This window comes from Rhea americana, unplaced genomic scaffold, assembly GCF_003343005.1.
Source record: "Rhea americana isolate MKP2758 unplaced genomic scaffold, rheAme1 scaffold_284, whole genome shotgun sequence".
Lineage (NCBI taxonomy): Eukaryota > Metazoa > Chordata > Aves > Rheiformes > Rheidae > Rhea > Rhea americana.
The window spans coordinates 24,252-44,438 of NW_028186406.1; the positions used below are offsets into that span (position 1 = coordinate 24,252).

At 41.8% G+C, this 20,187-nt stretch overlaps 1 protein-coding gene across 2 annotated transcripts in view; it reads right to left on the reverse strand.

Annotated features, from left to right (window-relative positions):
* LOC146593672 (putative E3 ubiquitin-protein ligase HERC3) overlaps positions 1–20,187 on the reverse strand; it is a 52,168-nt gene that overhangs the window by 23,201 nt on the left and 8,780 nt on the right. For both annotated transcript variants that reach the window (XM_085308823.1, XM_085308822.1), the window contains exons 3-11: positions 8,729–8,888; positions 7,198–7,274; positions 6,376–6,597; positions 3,877–3,968; positions 3,142–3,272; positions 2,385–2,545; positions 1,917–1,993; positions 1,151–1,275; positions 532–591 (exon numbers count right to left, since the gene is read on the reverse strand). In XM_085308823.1, the coding sequence (XP_085164949.1) occupies positions 532–591; positions 1,151–1,275; positions 1,917–1,993; positions 2,385–2,545; positions 3,142–3,272; positions 3,877–3,968; positions 6,376–6,597; positions 7,198–7,274; positions 8,729–8,888 (1,105 nt within the window). The remainder of the gene's footprint in view (positions 1–531; positions 592–1,150; positions 1,276–1,916; positions 1,994–2,384; positions 2,546–3,141; positions 3,273–3,876; positions 3,969–6,375; positions 6,598–7,197; positions 7,275–8,728; positions 8,889–20,187) is intronic.

Genomic DNA, 20,187 nt, shown 5'->3' on the forward strand with positions numbered 1-20,187 from the left:
GTCATCCTCTCCTTGAAATTCCTGCTTTTGTAAGCATGAGCACATAACTTTCCAAAACTGATGTCACCTAAAAGGAAAGTGCTGCCATGTTTTTCACATGCACGTATTTTTTTTTTTTTTAAAGCAATCTGTGTTGAAGTATACCTCCACACACACACATCCCCCAGTCCTCACTGGCTAGTTCAGCTGGGTATGAGACTATTCAGATAACCAGGATCACTTATTTCCCTTAATGTCAGTACTCCTACCCTTCTCTCTTAAAAAACAGTTTATATGCATTTTGTAAGAAAAAGTAACAATTGTGACAACTCCAGGGATTCCATGGCACTTACAGTACACTCACCATTCACTTTCTTAGACTATTTGCCTTCCTTATCCAGCTCTGACCACCCATCTCCTTAGCGGCTGCTCTCTGCCCCAGTCTCCTGCCTGATCACAAAAATCAAAGCCCATTGCAACAGTGAACAAAGTAAAGAGATTCCAGTTTGTCTCAAGGGAAAGACACACTTCTGGACCCCGTTTACCACTTACTTCTTCTCCAGGAAGCTTCCATTCCAGCAGGCAGCCGAGGACAGTATCTGAACTACATTACTGTTTGCAGCAAGACGACAAAAGAAGATAGAGATACAAAACATGAGAAGATGTCCCAGTGAATCTCCTTAGCTTTCTTCCCTTCCTTCCTTGGAAGGCAATCTCAGAATCACGTCATTCAGAGGCACAGTGGTGACGCAGCCCACTCAGCATCATGTAACATCCCTCTTCGAAAGGATATTGGTAGTGCCTTCTTTCCACTTACTCTGTTTTTCTCAGGGCAGGCACACAGGGGAAGGGAAAGGAATTTCAATCAACCTGCATAAAGCTTCTTGTTCCTTTTCATGAACGCTAAGCACATACAGAGGACAACTTCAAATCCAATTCCCACCCATCATTTCAGTCATGTTCTGAGGCAGCCTCAAATACCTCTGGTCGTGCTAGGGAGCTGTAACCTGTCATCCTCACAACTGGTAACTGTCCCCACTGGAGCTTGGGTATGACCAAGAATCACACTTGGAAAAAATTGCTAAGTTTCAAGTGAAACATGGCATGGTAGCCAACAAAATTCTTTAAATAAAATTTGACAAAAAAGCTTCTCCAGTGCCCCAATACCTACTTGACAGAATTAGAACCGTTCTTTTCTAAAAGCTTTTGCCTCCAGACATCTATAGTTTCATCATTTATTAAACAGGTGTAACGTGTTTCATTTATGGTCCGGAAATCATCAGCAGGCAAGGAATTCTGTGAGAAGATACAGATTTCAGCAAAGGCAAGGCTTGTAAACAATTTCTTCTTACTCATAATCTGCTTTCTATATAAAAATGATCACTTTCTCAAGTGCCATTTCTGCACAGGCTTGAAGAGAAAGCTGTGGCTCAACTAATGAGCTCAGAAAGGTATGGAAAAAACAGGACCATCACCAAATATAATTTGAAAAATAAAAAGAAAAAACTGTTTTCTYAAATGTACCAAAGCCCTTTTAAATGTCCCCAAAAAATATGTCAAAACACCTCTTCAAAGAAATAAGGAGACAGAAACAACAATCGAGCATTCAGCCCTCCATGCAGCCTACATCTTCAGAGAACCTCAGGGTACGTGTTACACAACCTTACACTCTAACCACCCAGAACCTTATAGGGGAAGCAGCCTCTTTCTTATAATCTGCAAAGGAAATAATTCCCCTCATTGTCGATCGAACTGAAACCAGTGTCTTCCCAATTGCTCTTTGACATGACCCTGAAGAAACGCATCTAAGCTCTTTCAGTCACTCCTAATCAGTTGAAAATCCCTGTAATAGTTGTCATTAGTAAGGTTGTCATTAGTAAGGAAGGATTGCAAAGGCTGGGGCAGAGGTACAGACCTAAGATGATTTTTTTTTTTACCTCATATTTGGAGCAAAGCACAAATGTTTGGTCTCCTCCAGAGAAGATGTGTTTAACAATGTGATATTTACAAGCATCTGTTAAAGAAAGAGATGTAGTTCTGTTAGATGACACTCTTGGCCTAGCAGGAGAAAAAGGTTGTAATTTTTAAACTACAGTGGGTGTTTTAAAGAGAAACCTAGGCTCTCCAAAATCAGTACTAGAACAATTTCATGAAGGCTCAAGATCCTCAAATGTTGAGCTGCATTACGAAAAGAGAAAGGGAGACAGTACACAGGTTAATTGAGAGAGCAAGAGGTCATCTACTACTTTCTATAGTGCCTCTGGACCAAGGGGCTAGGATCATTCTATCATTTCTAGCAGTTTCATTCCAACCCACAGACCAATGTCAAGATGCCTGTAGATCACCATAGATGAAATGAAAGCATCTACGTCCATTTGCCACTTCAGATTGCACACAGCACATACCAGGTTTCCCTGAGAGTTGTCCATKGTGAGCTGCCCAGTGACCCTTCACAGGAGAGGGACACTTAACATTGCACGTGTGCCCCGTTCCTAGCTGGCCTCTTGTTCCACAGCCAAATGCATAGATCATTCCTGAAGAAGGCACAAAGGCTAAAGTGTGATGTCTGCAACAGAGACGGGTACAAAGTTTAGACCACGTTTAACAATTGAAGAAAAAACACAAACATAGTCTGAAATTTATTTTCTGTTCAGTAGACTAGAAGTTGGTGCAAAGCAGCATATTTCTACTAATACCAATGATCAGCTTTTGCCACCTGGTGGCACCAGTTTATGGAGTACAGCTCATTAGCTGGAAGGGACAAAGAGCAGTCTGTGCTGGCAAGCAGGCTCACAGATGAAGTAATCTGCCATTTGCCAAGTCYGTACATACCAAAAAATAGCATCACAGCACAGTATTAATAACTCTCTTTTCAGGGAAGAGGCAGGAAACTTGTGACCAAAGGGCCTGCAGCTTCAGAGTCCATCTGGATTATTAAGATGGAAAGAGACCTTCCTTCAGATTATAGCATAGGCAACAGCCTCARCTAAAGATCGATCTCATTTAGAGGGCCTTAAAATTCTCATGTACAGTAAATTTTTAAATTAACTTAGTTTTGACATGTAGGATGTGGAAGCAAACTATCCCATAAAGGTACTAGAGCCAGTATCAGCACTAACCACCACTAAAGSAAAACTTCTGACTGTGCACACAGGTACTCACCTGCCACAAGCAATCTGGGATACTTCGCTGCCCATTAGCTCGAGAACTCTTCGGGGGTTCACTTCGTCATTCATGGAGTCGTGTCCCAGCTGCCCACAGGAACCTGCACCGAACGTGAACACCCCTCCACTCTGTTAGCAAATCAGACAGCATATTCTCTGTTTAGGGACCCATATCCTAGCAGCATCTCTCTGACTCCAGTTTCACTATCAGCCCAAGCTTAAGCAGAGGCAAGACCTGAGCAGACCTAGCCCCATCTTCTGTCCACTAAACTATACTCTAATTGGAAACTGCAGGAGGTAYGCTACTGAAAACTTCTATTGTAAATGTTGTGAGTGAATGACAACATGTTTGTTTTAAACACCCCTTCCTTTTACCCTGTTTTTCCTTCTGATGCACAAAAGCTCTTTTTATCTTCCAGTAAAATGCTGTTTTCAGCCCTTTGGATGTATGTTTGTTAAATTCCCTGATCAAATCTGTTTCTCTGAGGGAGTCAGCTGAGTTTTGCTATTCATTGTTATGAATTATTAGTATCTTCAATTTCAGAAATGACAATGAATCTCAAAATAAACTAAAACAAGACTTTACTTTCCACTTAGTTCATTTAGTTCACCTTACTGGGGTCAGACGGAAAAAGGTAAGTCAACCTGTTTTTTTCTGCCATTACCCAGGGAACTAAATGAATCCATTAGGCAGGTGAGACAGCAGCCAACGTTCCCAGGTTGGCACTTTTACCTTTGTCAGAACTGCCGTGTGTTCTTCTCCACAGCTGATGTAAACAACCTTCTGAGACCGCAACAGCTTCACATGGCAAGGAGATTCTCGGTCTGCATTGTAAACAATAGAAACAAGAAGGGTTTGTTTCATACATACACAGCAAAATGTCTGAAAAAAACCACTAGCAGTCTGATTTTCAGATGTGACCTGCAACTCTGACACAGTACAAGGAAGCTTTAGCAAGTGTGGAAAAAATAACATACTCTTCAACATGTCACTGTTGCTTTCTCCTCCAGTTCTTAAATGATTTGTGCCAGGCATACAGCAAGGTGTCCAGAGCAAGAACATAAATATTGAGTATGTTGTATGAAATCAGTCAGCACCTGCAGGTCGGAACACAACTAGTGCAGCCTAGTTACACCCACCTTCAGCCTCCTGCTCTGTTCCAGACCTCTCACAGACTGCTGCATACATCTGTTTCCAAAAGCTCGCTCCGAGCCTCTTTGAGGCTAACGATACTGACATTTGGGAGACACCAGTGCAGGGCATATGACAAGGTGAATCCCAAGGTGTATTTAAATGCCTGGTCTTCCTTCTTTTGTCATATTTTAAGAAAAAGATCCTCCTATTTGCAGAGGTTAATCTCAGGCACAGTTTAATGATGCTTCTGTTCATGCTGCTGTCTTAAATCATTAGAAGTGGGTCTCCCCACAATGAATATATCAAGCAGGATTTTACGTTATACTGATGTGGCAGGTAGGCATTTCAAAGAACAGTAGGCAGCCCAAAACTGCTTCCTCTGCACCAATGAMAAATAAGGTTCCTACCAAGAGGGCTATCCACTTTTTAAAGACTCTCACCAAAGGATTTTACAGCTGCTTTTTCTGGGTAGTGAAAGGCAAACAGTCACATTTTCCACAGATTTAAAAATAACAGTGGATTCTTTATTTACTTCGTTCTGTATTTTCCCCCACTGATCTTTATTTTGACTGGAATGATGCTTCYTAACCCTACAGCATAATTGTTTAAATAACAGTGCTACAAAATACTCATGCTTGTAGACTTTGCTGTTCATGTTCACTAAGTATAATTCTCACTGCCTCACCACGATTCACTAACCATAGATATAAAATATTTATTACAGATGCCTGCCAGCTGTGCCATATATTGAGGGTAAGCAGACTGTGATCCCTGGCCAACATAGCCCCACAAGCAGAGGCCTCCTGTGTATTTAAGATGGCCCAAGAACTAAGCAGAGCTCTCACAAACTGCAGCTTTTCTACTAGCACTGCGTTGAAATTAGATGCATCTATTTGCTAGTCTATATGGGAAGAACACAGATGCTTTTCTAGAGCAGTGCTCTAGCTTACATACAGTCCAAGAAAGCAGCTCTGAAACATTTCTGAGAGAATACAAGTTACATTACAAGTTCTCCAAGTGTGTTTCACATTCCTAAAAATGCAAAGCAAGATGAAAGGATACATAAAACAATTCAGGCTCTTGTGCTAAACTGCAGGCTGTTTTTCAGTAACAGCTTTAAGTATATGTTTCTGTTGGTAGAGTAGATTTCAAAATGCACCCCTGCATTATAGATACACAAAATATAAGTGGAGAGATGGTTTTCTTTAGCAACATATAGTGTTTACATATTAGCACATATGCAACCTAGCATTTACAAATATATACACTCCATGTGTACTTACTCATGCAAAATAAGTTATTCACAAATGCTGGGCATCAAGTCCACACTCAGTAACTTGTCTAGATATTTAATACACATTTAAAGTTACTCAGAAACYGTGTTGAAAATGAAGAGCTTGATTTGCAACTGCAAAAAAATTYTTCCTCTCACTTTTTTTCCAAAGGGTTAAGAACATGTTAGCAACAAGCAGAGGAGTTCTGGGCTTTGCAGAGTAATGGTAATGTCATATTCACTCTTCAGCTTCATTTATAAAACTATTTTCAATTCTGTTGATGGCTAGGCTGTACTGAACATGGTCACCTGAAAAAGTTTATAAAATTACGCAACCAATAAACTAGACAGCATTTTTTAATACTGAAATATTCTGTGCTGGCATTCTGTAGCAAACAGATGCCCTCCAGTCAAAAACACGTTGGCAAACTAGGGGATGGATCCAGCACACTGTTCCACAGGGACAGCCTTTGCTCCACATCAACTTCAAACAAAACCATGGACACAGTATTTTGAAMGAAGAAAGAATCCTAGCCCTTCCTTGGATGCCCACATGTTGACACTTGCATTTGAGAGGCTTCATTTTTCTGACCTTCCTCACTCCCACTAACATCTACAACAGAAAGAAAAAATGTGTTTCTGTTCCTATCAAATAGGAAAAGCCTGAAGAACCTTTTAGATCACATTTCTGTCCTCTCTTCCAAAGAGCAGTGGCTAAGGTTACCTATCTGCTCAATAAAAATACACTCTAAATGTGAAAAGAAAAGCTGCATTCAGTCAAAAAAATCCATTCCTTCTTTCACCTAGGAGTAAGGTTTTAATACCTCGTTCATCGCTTAATCCCAGTTGCCCTGAGCTGTTCTTCCCCCAGCCAAACACAGCTCCTGAGAGAGACAAGGCAAAGCTGTGGGCTCCACCTGCAGCAACCTGAGCCAAAGGGATCCCATCAAGAGATTTGACACGTTGCGGGCTGGCTTGGGAGGGACATTCTTTACCCAAGCCCAGCTGACCATAGTTGTTCTGTCCCCACGTGAAGAACTGGCCATCTGAAACAAGGAAAGAAAAAAGAGTCATAGASTGAAAGCTAGTCAACAGGAAAACAGAGTTTGTTAAAATGAACGTGAACCAAACAGGGGGCTTCCTCTCTACTCATCCTTACAACGGAAAAATCAACAAGACATTCTCTACTAAAATAAAAATCACAGTCTGAAGCCACCAGGTAAGTACACAGATGTATGACTAAGTGCAAAATACAATACTGGATTACTGTAACTTAAACAGCAAAATGAAGAGTGGTCCACATGCTGCATACTACAGAGTAGCAGCCAAGGGTATCTTCCACAAAAAGACATTAATTATGCACATTTTTCTAAATCAGGATGGAAGGGTTTTAAATGCCTGCCATCATACAACAGTGAGGTAGTGGGTAGCCTGTACATGATGTTTCCTCTCTTGACAGTACTGACAAAGGCTTTCTTGGGCTCCTTCAATATTTATAGTATCTGACCAATTGTATACTCCCCCATTTGGATCAAAAGCAGTTGAGACAGGGACACCCTTGGTCAGTCATGTGGAAATAAGCAATCTTGGAYACTATGCAAAATAACAGTATAAATCTTGGTAATAAATAATAAATGTTACAGTACCTGCAGCCAAAGCCAGGCAATGCCAATTTCCACAGGAAACCTGCAGAATTGTCTGTTGGTTCAATTTCTTTATCAACCTAAAGAAGGAGATGCTATTTTAGAGTAATAGTCTACATATACAGTATCACCTAAATATCATTTCAAGCACTTTTGCTAAACACAATCTGCAGTTTTGAAATTGAGTATTTTTTGAAGGAAATACATACCCAGGGCACAAAAATTGCAAAACTGTGAAGAGCTTTAGACAGCTGAATACCAACTCTAAGTAAGCTACTGCTATAAAGCTGAATCCAAACATTGGAAAATGGCGGAGACAGCTCGGTTTTAGCATCTTTCTTGCTGTTCTCTTTCAGGCATCAAAATTTTTCACGCTCTTCGGGGGCAGAGCCACTCCTATGAGCTATAGCACCAGTGCTTTGTACATGGAACAGYAAGCATTGAAGGGCCATGTTATTTCACAAAAACGTACTTTTAAAAATGGCACTATCACATTAGCAGGTGAGCCCTTTTTCTTTTTTATAGCAGATCTACCTGCAAGTAAAGGGCTACCTTCCCACACAGCCAGCCCACCAGCTCCAACAAGGTTTTGTAACCGAAATTCTTTTCTTCTCAACACTGTTGCCACAATCATGTTCACCCCAGACAGGTATCCAAAACTGCCTCTACCTGCTCTGCACTGGCTTTGCAATGGTAGCAGGACTAGGAGACAGAATTCACCTGTTACAAATGCAACATGGTAAAATACCATTAAAAGTACGAAGAGACCAGATATCCTTGTTATGGCAATAAGCTGAGACCTCTCCTCTGTGACCTGCTTTGGATGAACAAGTATCAGTACCCGCCACTGATCTCTGCACCATCTACACGTGCTTCCATTTAACCCTTACCAGTGCTCTGACACAGGTAAGTTATATTAAATAAGTAAATGAAGAAAATGAGCACTGTTGTTAAAGTTTGAGTAACACTGACTATTTACAATTGCAATAGGCTGGTTTAGCAGCTTTGGTGCTAAGTAAAAGGCGTTAATGGGCACCACAGCACAATAGTTTCAGAGCTGAGATGCTGGTTCACTCAGCCGTACTTTTTTTTTTTTTTTCTGTTCTTAAAAAGTTAGCTCCTACCTCAGAGGACTTCCATGGGAGTTGAGTACAGGCAGGTATCACATAGCATTTCCGTTTTTAGGTCTTCCCTCATGTATCTTCTTGATAAACACTGGCACTTTTTCCAATGAGGGAAGTCAAATACACTCTGATTTTCTCCTGCTATGGGCCCTGAGCACCCAAGGGCAGGTCTATCCTGTCTGACCTTCCTTAGAACACATTCATCCAAATCCCAAGGATGCTCAAGGACTGCCAGTGCAGAGGAGGAGGAGGTGGAGGAGGCCTCATGCTTATACTTGTAAATAAGAAGTGCCTTGTTACCAGCCCTTTCAGTTAATAAAACACAGCTGCTGACTCCAGGCTGGAAGAACCCCTCAGGCTGCACCTCCAGGAAGTTGCCTTAAGAAAACCTGAACCTGTTAAAAATTTACCTTGGTACTGTTACTGCATCTTCTATAGTAGTAAGACCCAGCTGTCCATCGCTGCCTGCACCCCAGGAGAAGAGCTGGCCCTGGTCACTGAGCGCCACACTGTGAGACTCTCCACAGGCCACATGCACTATGTGCTGTCCTGCCAGTGCTCCAATTTGTTCTGAGGAAAACAGAAAACCTCTCCTGTCATAGGATTCATCTCATATTTACACACAGGCATTAGTCTAGAAAAATCCAGATGTAAAGCCATTCAGATGGATGCATTGATGCCCAATTCTGTTTTGAAACTCTTTCCCTAAGAGAAAAGCACTAAACTATTGAAAACACAGAGGTTGTAGCTGCGGAGCCGTTCTGAAAGCCTCATCTGTAAACCACAGAATAAAGGCAGGTACATGCTCCCAGGCATAGTAACAGTCTACAAGCAAATAGCCCCACAGCTCCACATATAAGGAGAAAACCCACCAGCTTATTTAGGAAAAGTCAAAGTTCCCAGATTTGATGGTTTCTCACTCAATTTTGATGTGGGGATCAGCAGACTCAGAACTCAGCAGACCCTGTAAAACTCTCCTGCTTTTCCACATCTCTTATACCCCATGAAGACAGGTTATTCACAGAGCTAATCAACTCAGTTCTCTCTCAATTCACTCCTCAATGTAKGAAAGCAGATATGTTACAATATTCACAGTGCTAAGCTTGGAATAGGCTTGAACCAATCAACCACTTACTAGTCATGTTTCTGTCTGTCAGATATACATCAAACAAATCCTATGAGAAGGGACCAAAGCCTTACAGTGGAATAAAAAGAAAAAAAAAAACACTCAGTCCTTTGGAAGATTACCCACAATTAATTTCTCATTATTATGTCACTGCATGCAGCTGAACTAGCTTTGACAACCACTTTTAAAGACATCAACAACCAAGCCTAACTCATTATGTAAAGTTTTTATAAATGGACATTAAAAATCCTTGTCTGGCAGTAAAATAGTAGAAATATCATGCTTGTGGTAGAAAAACTCCCCCACAAGCCAGACAGGCGCAAGGTTAGTTTTATTTTTATTTTTTTGCCTCTGAATAAAAATAAATGTTAGAGTGAATGAAGAAAGATTCACTCCATAAGCTACATGCCACTCACTAGTTTTAATAAAAGCAAAGTCACTTGGCTGGGACACGAGAGGGAAGKGGAGTTACATGTCATTCTATGACAATGACACTTCACATCAAAGGCACCTGGATATCATTAACATATTAGCACCAAAAACCGCATACCAATCAAAGTGTCTTAAACCTTTTAAAAGGAAGGTACTCCTATGTGGGCTTACCTTTGTAAGGCTAGGAGTCAGGAATTGGGAAGGAAAGTAATCCCCAATGCATGTTACAAAAATCATGTTATGAATTCTTTAAATATATTTTCTCATGGGGAAAGTTTTATCTGCTCATGTGTTTCTGTTCACTCAAAATAAYTAATGGCAGTGACAGTCATATGCAATAAGCACACAGAAATCTAGGAGGTGTTGGGGATGGGTCCCACCTGCCCTCCAGCCATCCTTTAGCYCTGCCATCTATGCTTTTTGCCCTGYACCTTTTTCCAGCAGACCTAATTCCACCCTGTGCCACTACTAACTCTACAGAGTTAGAGTCCGAGTCCTTGCTGATCCCCACATCAAATAGCTCATTTTCAAGAGCAATTACACAACCTACCCATGCAGTTCGTATCCTTAGGCCCATAAATGTACTATTGCTTGGTAGCCTGTTTTATGCTCATTTACATATAGAATTAAGGAAGCCTAATTTTATACGTGGACTCTAAATAACCAGAAGCTGCACAGGCTGGTCAAGGTCAACGATAAACAACAGACTAGAGATCTCAATGTAAATATGAAATGTAAATATGGCTCTGGTCTCTTTTCAACAGCTAGAGACACAAAATAAATAAATAACACACAAGTCCACTGCCTAAGCTCCGCTGAACACATATCTATACTAGGACCTGAAGGTCCCCCATCAAAGCTCCTGCTGGAGAGGATGAAGCATCACTAGAAGAAATCCTTTCRATCATGAGCAGTTCACTTTGTTACCTTCCTAGCTGGGCTATGCAGCATGCCCTGTGTAACYGTAAGTTTGAATGCCAGGATGCACTGAGCCCATGTGTTATCCAGAGTGCCTGAGCTCTTAAACCAGTCACAAACCCACCAACCTTCCCCTCTTCTAAAGCTGCTCTCTGCACACTGCCAAACACTCAAGGGGTCAACACGTATTTGACGGGAAAACAAACGTGGACAATATGGGAAGCTAAGGCATCAGTAACAGAAAATGTGCTGCTACCCAAATGCATAAAGGAGTTAATTTCTTCCCTGAAAAAGCAATATTTGGTATAAACACGTGTCTAGCTTGCTGCAGAAGGGCTATTACGAGCTGCCCCTGAGAAATCAAAGCACCCTGGGGAAACGACAGAAGATTCCACAGACTGAATACCAACATGAGGAGATCAAGAGGGCAGAATGCTGAAGACAGCAATACTGCAGCTGGAGAGAAAATGTTGTGAGGTATCAGGAGCCTGGGGTAAGAACCACATAGCTAAGGGCTTCATGTGCAGGGATGAGGAGAGGATGGCTGAGAGGTTTAGAAATCCAGAGCTGCTGCTTCAATCCCCATGGACTCTATTTTAAGTCTAATTTGGCAACACAAACCTGACCTTGCTCTGCGTGCCATCCCAAAGGACTAATAAAAACTGAGTTGTTTTGAAAGGCTGCCCTGTGTCACTGAAAGTGTTCAGTGACCACACTGCTCACCAAGAGGCACAGTACAGCTTCATGTACACTCAGTAAATAACCACTAATAGAAGAAGTATCCATGTCCTGGAGCTGAASAGCTTTTCTTCAAAATGTAAGCCTAGGCCTACCCTAGCATAGCACACTCTAAGCCCCTGTTTCTTGCCRCTTGTCTACATTTCTTCACGACTTGGCAAACTCTGAACAGTTTATGCTTTACACATCTGCACACATCTCTCCTTCCAGTGATGGAACAAGCCAACCTTCCCTTGGGGCACAGAGGTTGCCCATGGAGTCCAACAAGGGCCCCAGTCCACTGGTTGCCAGTGCAAAGGAAGTTTAGGTTTAGCACTGTGTGCTCAGTAACTGCTAAATAAGTCCAGTCAAATGGAGTTTAATAAGCACACCAAACAAAGTTGAGCAGAACAAAACCTTGAAAACAATAGGGAAGTGTTGAAGGAGCTATGTAATAAAATATCTCAACATGTCATGAAACTGCCAAAAAAAAAAAAAAAGCCCCAAGTTCCAAGTAGTACACATTGACTCAATCTTTACTTCTAAAGACACAAGCTGCCTCAAACAGCACCAATACTCAGAACTTATTTTTCAGTTCTTCGCATCTGATGTTATTAGTTATTTTCATCCTTTTCTGTTCAGTTTACCTGACAGATCTTCRTTCACCATTCTGATGTAAACAGGTATCAAGGTCTGACTTCTTTTGCTCCTACTTGTTAGCTCCTTTTATAAAATACACATTGGACCAAAGAACGAGGTTCAGGCAAAATGGATTCCGGATAGCACTTCTCTGAAGCAAGACAGGCCTAGTTGCCAGAGCTGCTCCAGCGTGTTTCTGCCTGTCCTTCCTGTTCCCAAGGGCATTTCAGCAAAAGCTGTAGACAGGTGTTACGTATTTCCATATTTCCCATCCAGTAGCTCCCCTTAGCTGTCTGATTTCACTCTACTTGGACACATGGCCAAGACTCAGTGTGACAATAGCCAAGTCAGAACATTTGCTCAGTTGTTTTCTGCTAGGAAAGGGCTCACTAAAGGCCTCACTAAAACAGGTGTCTTAATTGCTTGTCTGCCTAAGAAAGAAATGGTAAAAGAAACATAGAGAAGGGAGAAACAATCGTAGACAGAAAGTCCTCTGGATAAAATGCTAGCAGCTGGCAACTCTGAGGACAGAAAAAGCCAACTTTTTTGTGTTGCCATACTTGTTAATATAGCCCAGGTCCACACAGAGGATATCTAAGCATTATGCAACTAAGATCTAAAAATAAGAAGTGAGAGATATAACATTTTAATGCATAAGACAGCTGAACATTTAATCAGACACCACYAGCAACCTGCACTTCACCCATCTGGTCTTTTTGTTCTCTGGCTGATGACTGAAGAGCCTTATTAATTCTCACGTAAAAGGAGCTGAGCTCTTCCCTTTTAGAAGATGAACTACAGTAACACCTTAAACCATCTAGCAAGGTGACAATGACAGCATTAGCACTTACAGAAGCCTGATGCAACAGCCATTAACTCCATGGAAAACCTCCTTCTGCATTCAACAGGTGCTAAGAAAATGAAAAAAGGTTGCACAGCTGAAACGTATCAGTCATCAGCATTTCATTAAAGCACTTTACAAAAGGCAAGTCAGCAACTGTGGATCACGTAACTCTCCAACATGGGTTTGATTCATTACGTAGGAACCTTCCATTGACTCCTGACTGCCTCTGCCTCCACTGGCACATCCCAGAGATGTTTCTGCATATGGATATCCTGGCTATGTTTCTAGGCTGTGATGAGCTTCATGCTTTCACTCCCAATGAAGTCAGCTGAGCATTAAAACATGCATGAACTTTTTAATGAAACTGGAAAGARGAAAGAAGAAAAACTTGAAGCAATTGTAATGCTTGCAAGTGTACAAAAGGAAAACTACACACAAGATTTCTCCCTTCCCTTAGGAGGGTTTCCCTTTGTCAGCACTACTATAACAACCCTCAGCTATTCAACGCTTTTATCAGTATTACCACCATGAGCACATTCACCAGCTTTTCCAAGAAGTGTCACCACCTGTGAAGCACCAGTGAAGGGTGCTTCTACCACTTGGAAACTGGTAACTGAGTCACCCCCTGATCTACCTCTGTTTCAGTCGTACTTTCAACTTGGACCATCTAGGTGTCTCTTGCTCACAGCTGCCCTGGACAACATTTGGAGGYTAAGACAGGGGAGGAAAAAAGTTTTACTCTAGACAACTTAAGTCAGGCAAACATACAGGTTGCCCTAAACTATCATATGCTTTTGAAAAAAAAAAAATCAATAAAGCCAGCACATAAGAAATCATGGGAACTAAGACTATGACCCCATTCAGACCATCTCTGCAGGCTGCGTTTTGTCAGCAGTAACATCAGAGGAAGGCTCACAGAGAGGAGGAAAGGGCTACAGGACAGTTTCAGGAACAAACCTGTGTGATTGCAGGCAGCGTCTGGTAAGATTAGGTGGCTACACAGGGCAGGTGAATGACACGTACAACACGTAGGCACCTGGAAACACCCTGCCTGGCACAAGCCCCACGGTATTGCTGCCATTACCTTCCTTCCTCCTCCCTGTGGGACTTCTCCAAGGAGATGTTATGCACTTGTCACATCTTGCCTTCAGACTACAAGAGCTTTGGGCTGTGGGAAGCATCCTGCTCTGCAACTGCACAGCCCACTAGAAGAGCAACTCCATCTCAGGAGCCTCTATCTCTGCAGTAATACAGCTACCCTTTCTTTCTGCCTGCCACTCTCACAGATAGGTAACAATCCACCTTATTTTCAAAGTTCTCTCAGTATGGGACAAAACCTTATTTGTTTTCTATACTTGTATCATAAACTAGAGCAGTACAGGAGCAGCCCAATTAGGGGGGCTGACAATGGKAGCACTGAAGCTGATCAGGCTCTGGTTTTGACTACTGAGGAGGAATGTGAAGATAGAATTGATTCATTGAATAAAAATGCAAAAAAAAGGAAAAAGAGTAAGACACCGATCAAAGCAGGTGATATTCCCAGGAATGCTGCTGGTCACAGTGGTGGGAGCACTGTCAATAGAACAAGGTTGAGAAGCTCCAGGTAAAACAATTCCGCAGTTTCCTTTCATCTACAGACACTAATGAAGCTTATTTAATGCCTGCTTTGCTGTACAGCACACATATTACTGCTCGCTAATTTAGCATTGCTACTGACAGGCTTAAACCAGAACAAGGTTGGTTTAGTTGTAAGCAACATTGTCACTTCATAAAGCTGACTGTGATTACATCAAGGAAGGAACATAAGTGCAAGAAGCAATAGCTTCTCATGCCATCTTGACACCTGAGCAGCCCTGCACAACCCCATGGTGTCACCTTCTGTCTACTTTGCCGGCTACTCTCCCTCACAACTGCAAAAGGGGACCTCTTTCAAGGTTTGATGTGAAAGCAAACCTCTTCCTCAGACATAGTCATATATGGCCTTTCATCCCCCCACAGTGTTGTCTTTTACTAGAGACATGGTCTTGAAAAAGATTACAAGCTCTTTGAATGCTTCTCTGACAAGCTGTAGGCTGGCTGGCACAGGTACAGCTGACACACGGCGGTACAGCTGACAGGCAGCAAGGAAAAATTCTTGAAATGGCTAAGCATACAGGGAAGGCTCCAGTCCAACAAACATCAGCTGGGAGAGGAAAGACTCCATGTGCTGCCTTCAGACCCTGGAGGTAAGAAAATACCAGCACTTCTTTCAGTTAGGAAAGACACCAAGACTTGTGAAAGAAACACTGGAAGTGTGTTTAGGAAACAGATATAACCTGCTTTCCTCCTCAGTTCATTGCGGAGGGGAGCTGTAAAACATGGGTATTTGGCCAGGACTGCCAGCTGCTGGCAGCCTGCTACAGCATTAGTTGTGGCTGGTTTGCAACCGCTGAGAAACCCCAGAAGCCCGCCATACACACCTTGGCCGCCACCACAGCACAACTCTGATGTGTGCAGGACACACCAGACCTCGGGGCCRTGTGCTAAGCAGAAACACCTGTAGTGAAAGGTGGAATTAGGTGTATACATACTGGATTCAAAGAGCTTGTATTACACCATGCAAAGACTTATTTCTCCTTGAGAAATCCCAAGCATAGCCACAGTAACATTAAGAGCAGGGACAGGAGTCCAGGGAAAGGGAAGAACAAGCCCTTCACTACAGCCCCTAATACCCACATGCAAGAGTTAACATAACCAGATGACAAAGTACTGAGACAACCATATAAAGGCAAAAGAAAAGGCAACCAATRTATGACACTGGCAGCTCCACTTAATAAAATTACACCTGCACTTCCTAGCACAACTACAAAAGAAATCTGTTCATTTCTTCCCTGTAGTTCTTCCCCAAACACAATGCTACATCATTCCCAGCTGCCTTATCACAGCTCCTTGCAAATTACCTGCTGGTGAATCAAGTAGATTTAAGTCTCAAAGACAGAGGAATGTCTACAGCCTGGCTTTGGGGCTCAGTCAGTTGCTCTTGGCAACCCAGGAGGTAAGTTGGAGGTTATTACTAGCCATCTGCTATGCTCAATTGGACAGATCACCACTGTACAAGTGTCCTCCCCTGGCATGTGATCACATCTGAGGAGAGAGAACAAAGTGAAGCATCTCCTAACCGCAGAACAAACAGCATTACTATATACCATATATACTGCAAGCAAACCACACAGTGTTTGTCCTGCTTTCTGCCTCTGGACRTGTGCTCTTTAGCCATTTTTTCACATTATTAGTAGGCAACTCACATCCTGAAGCAGTTTTGCACAACAGGAAAATTTTAGCTTTCATCAGGACRTTTTGTATTTTCTTCCAGGAGGGAAGCTAGATTTTCTAGGTGTCTGCACAAGACAGCACAAGACAGAAGCTCACTTGCGACAGTCTCAGACTTTGATGAGGCAGCATTGGACTTTCAAAAGCGCTTGGTGCGCTCCTCACTCTGTTCCCATTTAATTCAATCCTGCTGTGATTTGCATGGGAGCAGAACAAAGGCACAAATTCCCAAAAAGCCACACCTGCACAGTGCATATTTGAGCATATTTGTCCTTGCTTTCAGTGACATTCCAATCAGTTTCACAAGTACTGCTTGAAAATACGCTACTGCAAAGAAGCCTTGTGATTGGCAAAGGAGGGGAATGAATGTAGTTTATCAAACATTCACAGCATTTACAAACCACTTTTGTTTTAAATAAAGATTCAGTAATTTTTAGGAACGCAGTCTGACAAGATTTAAATGCACTCTTTTTTGGAATAGTAAGGAGCTTTACAGAGCACACACTGAAACCTGACACATAAATCAAATGGCCAGCTTCTGGAGAAAGCTCTTCCTGAAACCATACGCTCTAGCAACAATGCTTAATAATATGGAAGATGTTGACTGAAGCTCTGATTTCACAGCTCTCTGATGGATGCAAAATAAAAGCAGTCTGCGATATTTGGATGTACCTCATTGTTTTCTTCAGAAGAAACACTGTTCTTGTAGATTTACAGATATCAAAAAACCCACTGAAAGCGTTGTGTACCATTACCATGGAGCTAAAGTACAAGTGATTCACATGAACACTCAAGTAAGACACCAGGTATTAATGTAAACCTCAGGAAAACTTGAAAGATTTTATCATGTTTCTGCAATAAAAGGTATTCAAGGATATGCAATTTAGTCATTTAGCAGAGGTTATTCTGTATAAGAGGCAAGTTGAAGTCCAGATAATTACACAGATAACAGGGCAGAAGAAAGAAATCTGTAGTGATGTTGCACTAAAGAGCTGCACAGAATGATTACACTTCATTGTAAAATTTGAAGGACAGTATGAAAAAAGGAGATGAACATCTGTACATTTGAATTTATACAGACAGTCAACTCTGAACAGCAGGTCAGATGTTAAGAGTGAGTAGCTCTTGTCTGTTACATTACTTAACAGGAATAGCTGTTTTCCACTAGCAGCTTTAAGTGTCTAAAATACATGATTGAGAAGAAAATGAATTTATACAAAGATCTTCGAGATAAATTCTTTTGAGTACAGCTTGACCGGGACCATTAAACTGTTTAATGTTGACTGAATCAAACTTATAGTCACAGATATAATTATGGGTCTTCTGGAAGATCTAAGTCTGTCCAGAGAAGAGACAGCAATAAGCACATGCTAGGAGTCTGAATCAAACTCACTCTTCTCATCTAACAGTTATATATGAAAACAAGCAAACCAATCCCTTTTCTGTCAGGAAAGCAGAAGGAAGTTCATCCTGAAGGGCCAATCACTTTTGAGAGTCTCAGAAAGAAAGATTAAATCAGATAGAGAATGTTTTACAACAATCTTTTACCAAATTCAGGCCTTGTTGCAGGAAAAACATGCAGACACATGTTTCAGGCTAAAGGAAACACAATATTAAGGCAAGAGTAAAAGTGTCCTTACTAAGAAAAAACACACAGGCTACTTTTATTAGGGGCAATAATAGAGTTTTGAGTTGCCAAAGGGAGATTTCCAATTGCAGATACATATTCGCAGAGCCTCACCTCTAAGAGCATTGCTTGATAACTGCATATTGTCATCTGTGGCTACCTCACATAACATCTTGAAAACAGAAAAAGGAACCTGAAGCATCAACAGCCACCGAGCCACTGAAGCCTGGTATTGGGTAAAGTCAGTGTTCATGAACCAGACAACACAAATTTAAGAACACCTGCTCTGAGTATCTGTCATATTCAGAACCCTCACCTGCAGATTCCTCAGCCTGCTTGTTTTCAGGCACATCTTCCAGGCTCTGGCAGGACTAATGCTTACACACATGGCTGCTGTGTCTCTGTTGCACCTTTTACAACATGAGGGGGGATGCAGAGGAAGCATGAGAGAGACGAAGCTAGATTCTCCTGGACCACAGCACTTGGAAAGCGTTGATACAGCTGCATACTGAGCATCAGCTCTGCACCTAGACCAGGGAACAAAATTGTCTCAGATCCTTTCTGAAAAGTCTGTTTAGTCATGGTGTGCAAGGATAAATGGCTCCTGGGCTAACTGTTGTTTAAGGTCCCTTTTTCTTGCTTCATTCCTTGTGCAAAGGAGAGAAAAGGAGGAGGAACAGGACTGCAAACTAAACGTCCTCCTAGCACTGCAACCCTGCTCCTAAGTGGCTCCCAATCTCACCTATTCCATGCAGCAGCTATGTCTTCTCATCTATGATTTGCTCACTTCTGGAACTGCAAACAAGAGCACTGACACCTCTCCTCCTATGCATGAGCAACCTAGCCTTCCCAGCTAACTCCTCACCCATCAGGAAGAAGTTGAGAGGAACAGCCTTGCAGGCTGTCCTTCCAGGGAGGTTTTGTATCTGAATTCCCAGCTGTTACACTGTTACAGGGTTTATGATTAACAGGCTTGCCAAAGTTTCAAGCAGCAAGCTTTCCGGTCACTGTAACCCTGTGCTGGAGTTCAGGGCAAGTGTGTTTACATTTGAGAAACAAGAAAAAAAAAAATCCAGATCTGCAGCTTTTTTTTTTTTTTTTTTTTTTTTTTTTTTTTTTTTTTTTTTTGAGATTGAGCTTAGTTATTTTCAGTCTGCAATTATGAACTGATAGATTCCACAATGCTGGGCCCAAATGCTGGACATTGCTACCTTGCACATTTGCATCCAAATAAGAAGTTTAGTAATAACAGAATAAATAATTTAAAAAGCCAGCATGGTTTTGCCTGTGCTATGTTACCAGAAGAAAGGTGCAAAGCACATTTTGTGGCAGATTTTTCTGTAAGTCTCTTGGGACACTAATTACTAAAGGCTAAGATTCCCTAATAGCACAGTTCAAATGAAGCCTGAATGAGCTGCAGAGAGCAGATCTCTAGACCAGACAGCATGTTCCACATTTCAAAGACTTGAGCACATTTCTAAAGCTTTACAAATGGGTAAGAACCAGACAGTTACTTCACACACCTGTATGGTTCAGCATAACCCCCACAAGAGCCTTTTACCTTGGTTACCTGGGCCTGTCTTTTGCTTTCCAGCATATGCAGTCATATTCACATAAAACACACTTTTCATCAGCTAAGAGCCATCACAAGGAGTCAAGACACCACATAATACCTGAAGAAAAGCAACCAGAGTGTAATTTCAGAGCTGAAGAACCGGAAAATCAGCTCTGGTTAGAGAAAATAYTTGTCTGGTTTCCCAGAACGAATGCAGTAGAGTTACCACTTCCCTTTAGGGATGTAATCTATGCTAACACCTGATGGTGCCTAGGAAATTAATACAAACTCAGACTGATTTTGCAAGACCGGAGTCTTCTCAGCTCTTACTGTCACCACACAGATTTCTGATCTGCTTCTCCTAAGAGGTAAATTACAGGGAAGGGCATTTGCATAAAAAGAAATCACCACTGACTAACACCTTTCATTCAGCAGAATGCACTTCCCCAGTAATTTCTGTTCCCCTCCATGGAGGGGCACAACCACCCTGCCAGGTGCCATCCTATCTCCACCTTACATCCACAAGCTCAGCTGATGTGACAATAAACAAAGCTTTTTAATTAAAAAGATTATTTCATTCAAAGGTACTCTTTAAAGGACTCCTAAGAGGAATTACCCAGAGTTCTGTGCCACAGTTTGATGACTGTAAGCAGCATGAATGAGAAGCAAGATTTAAATAGTATCCTCCCACTACAGATATCT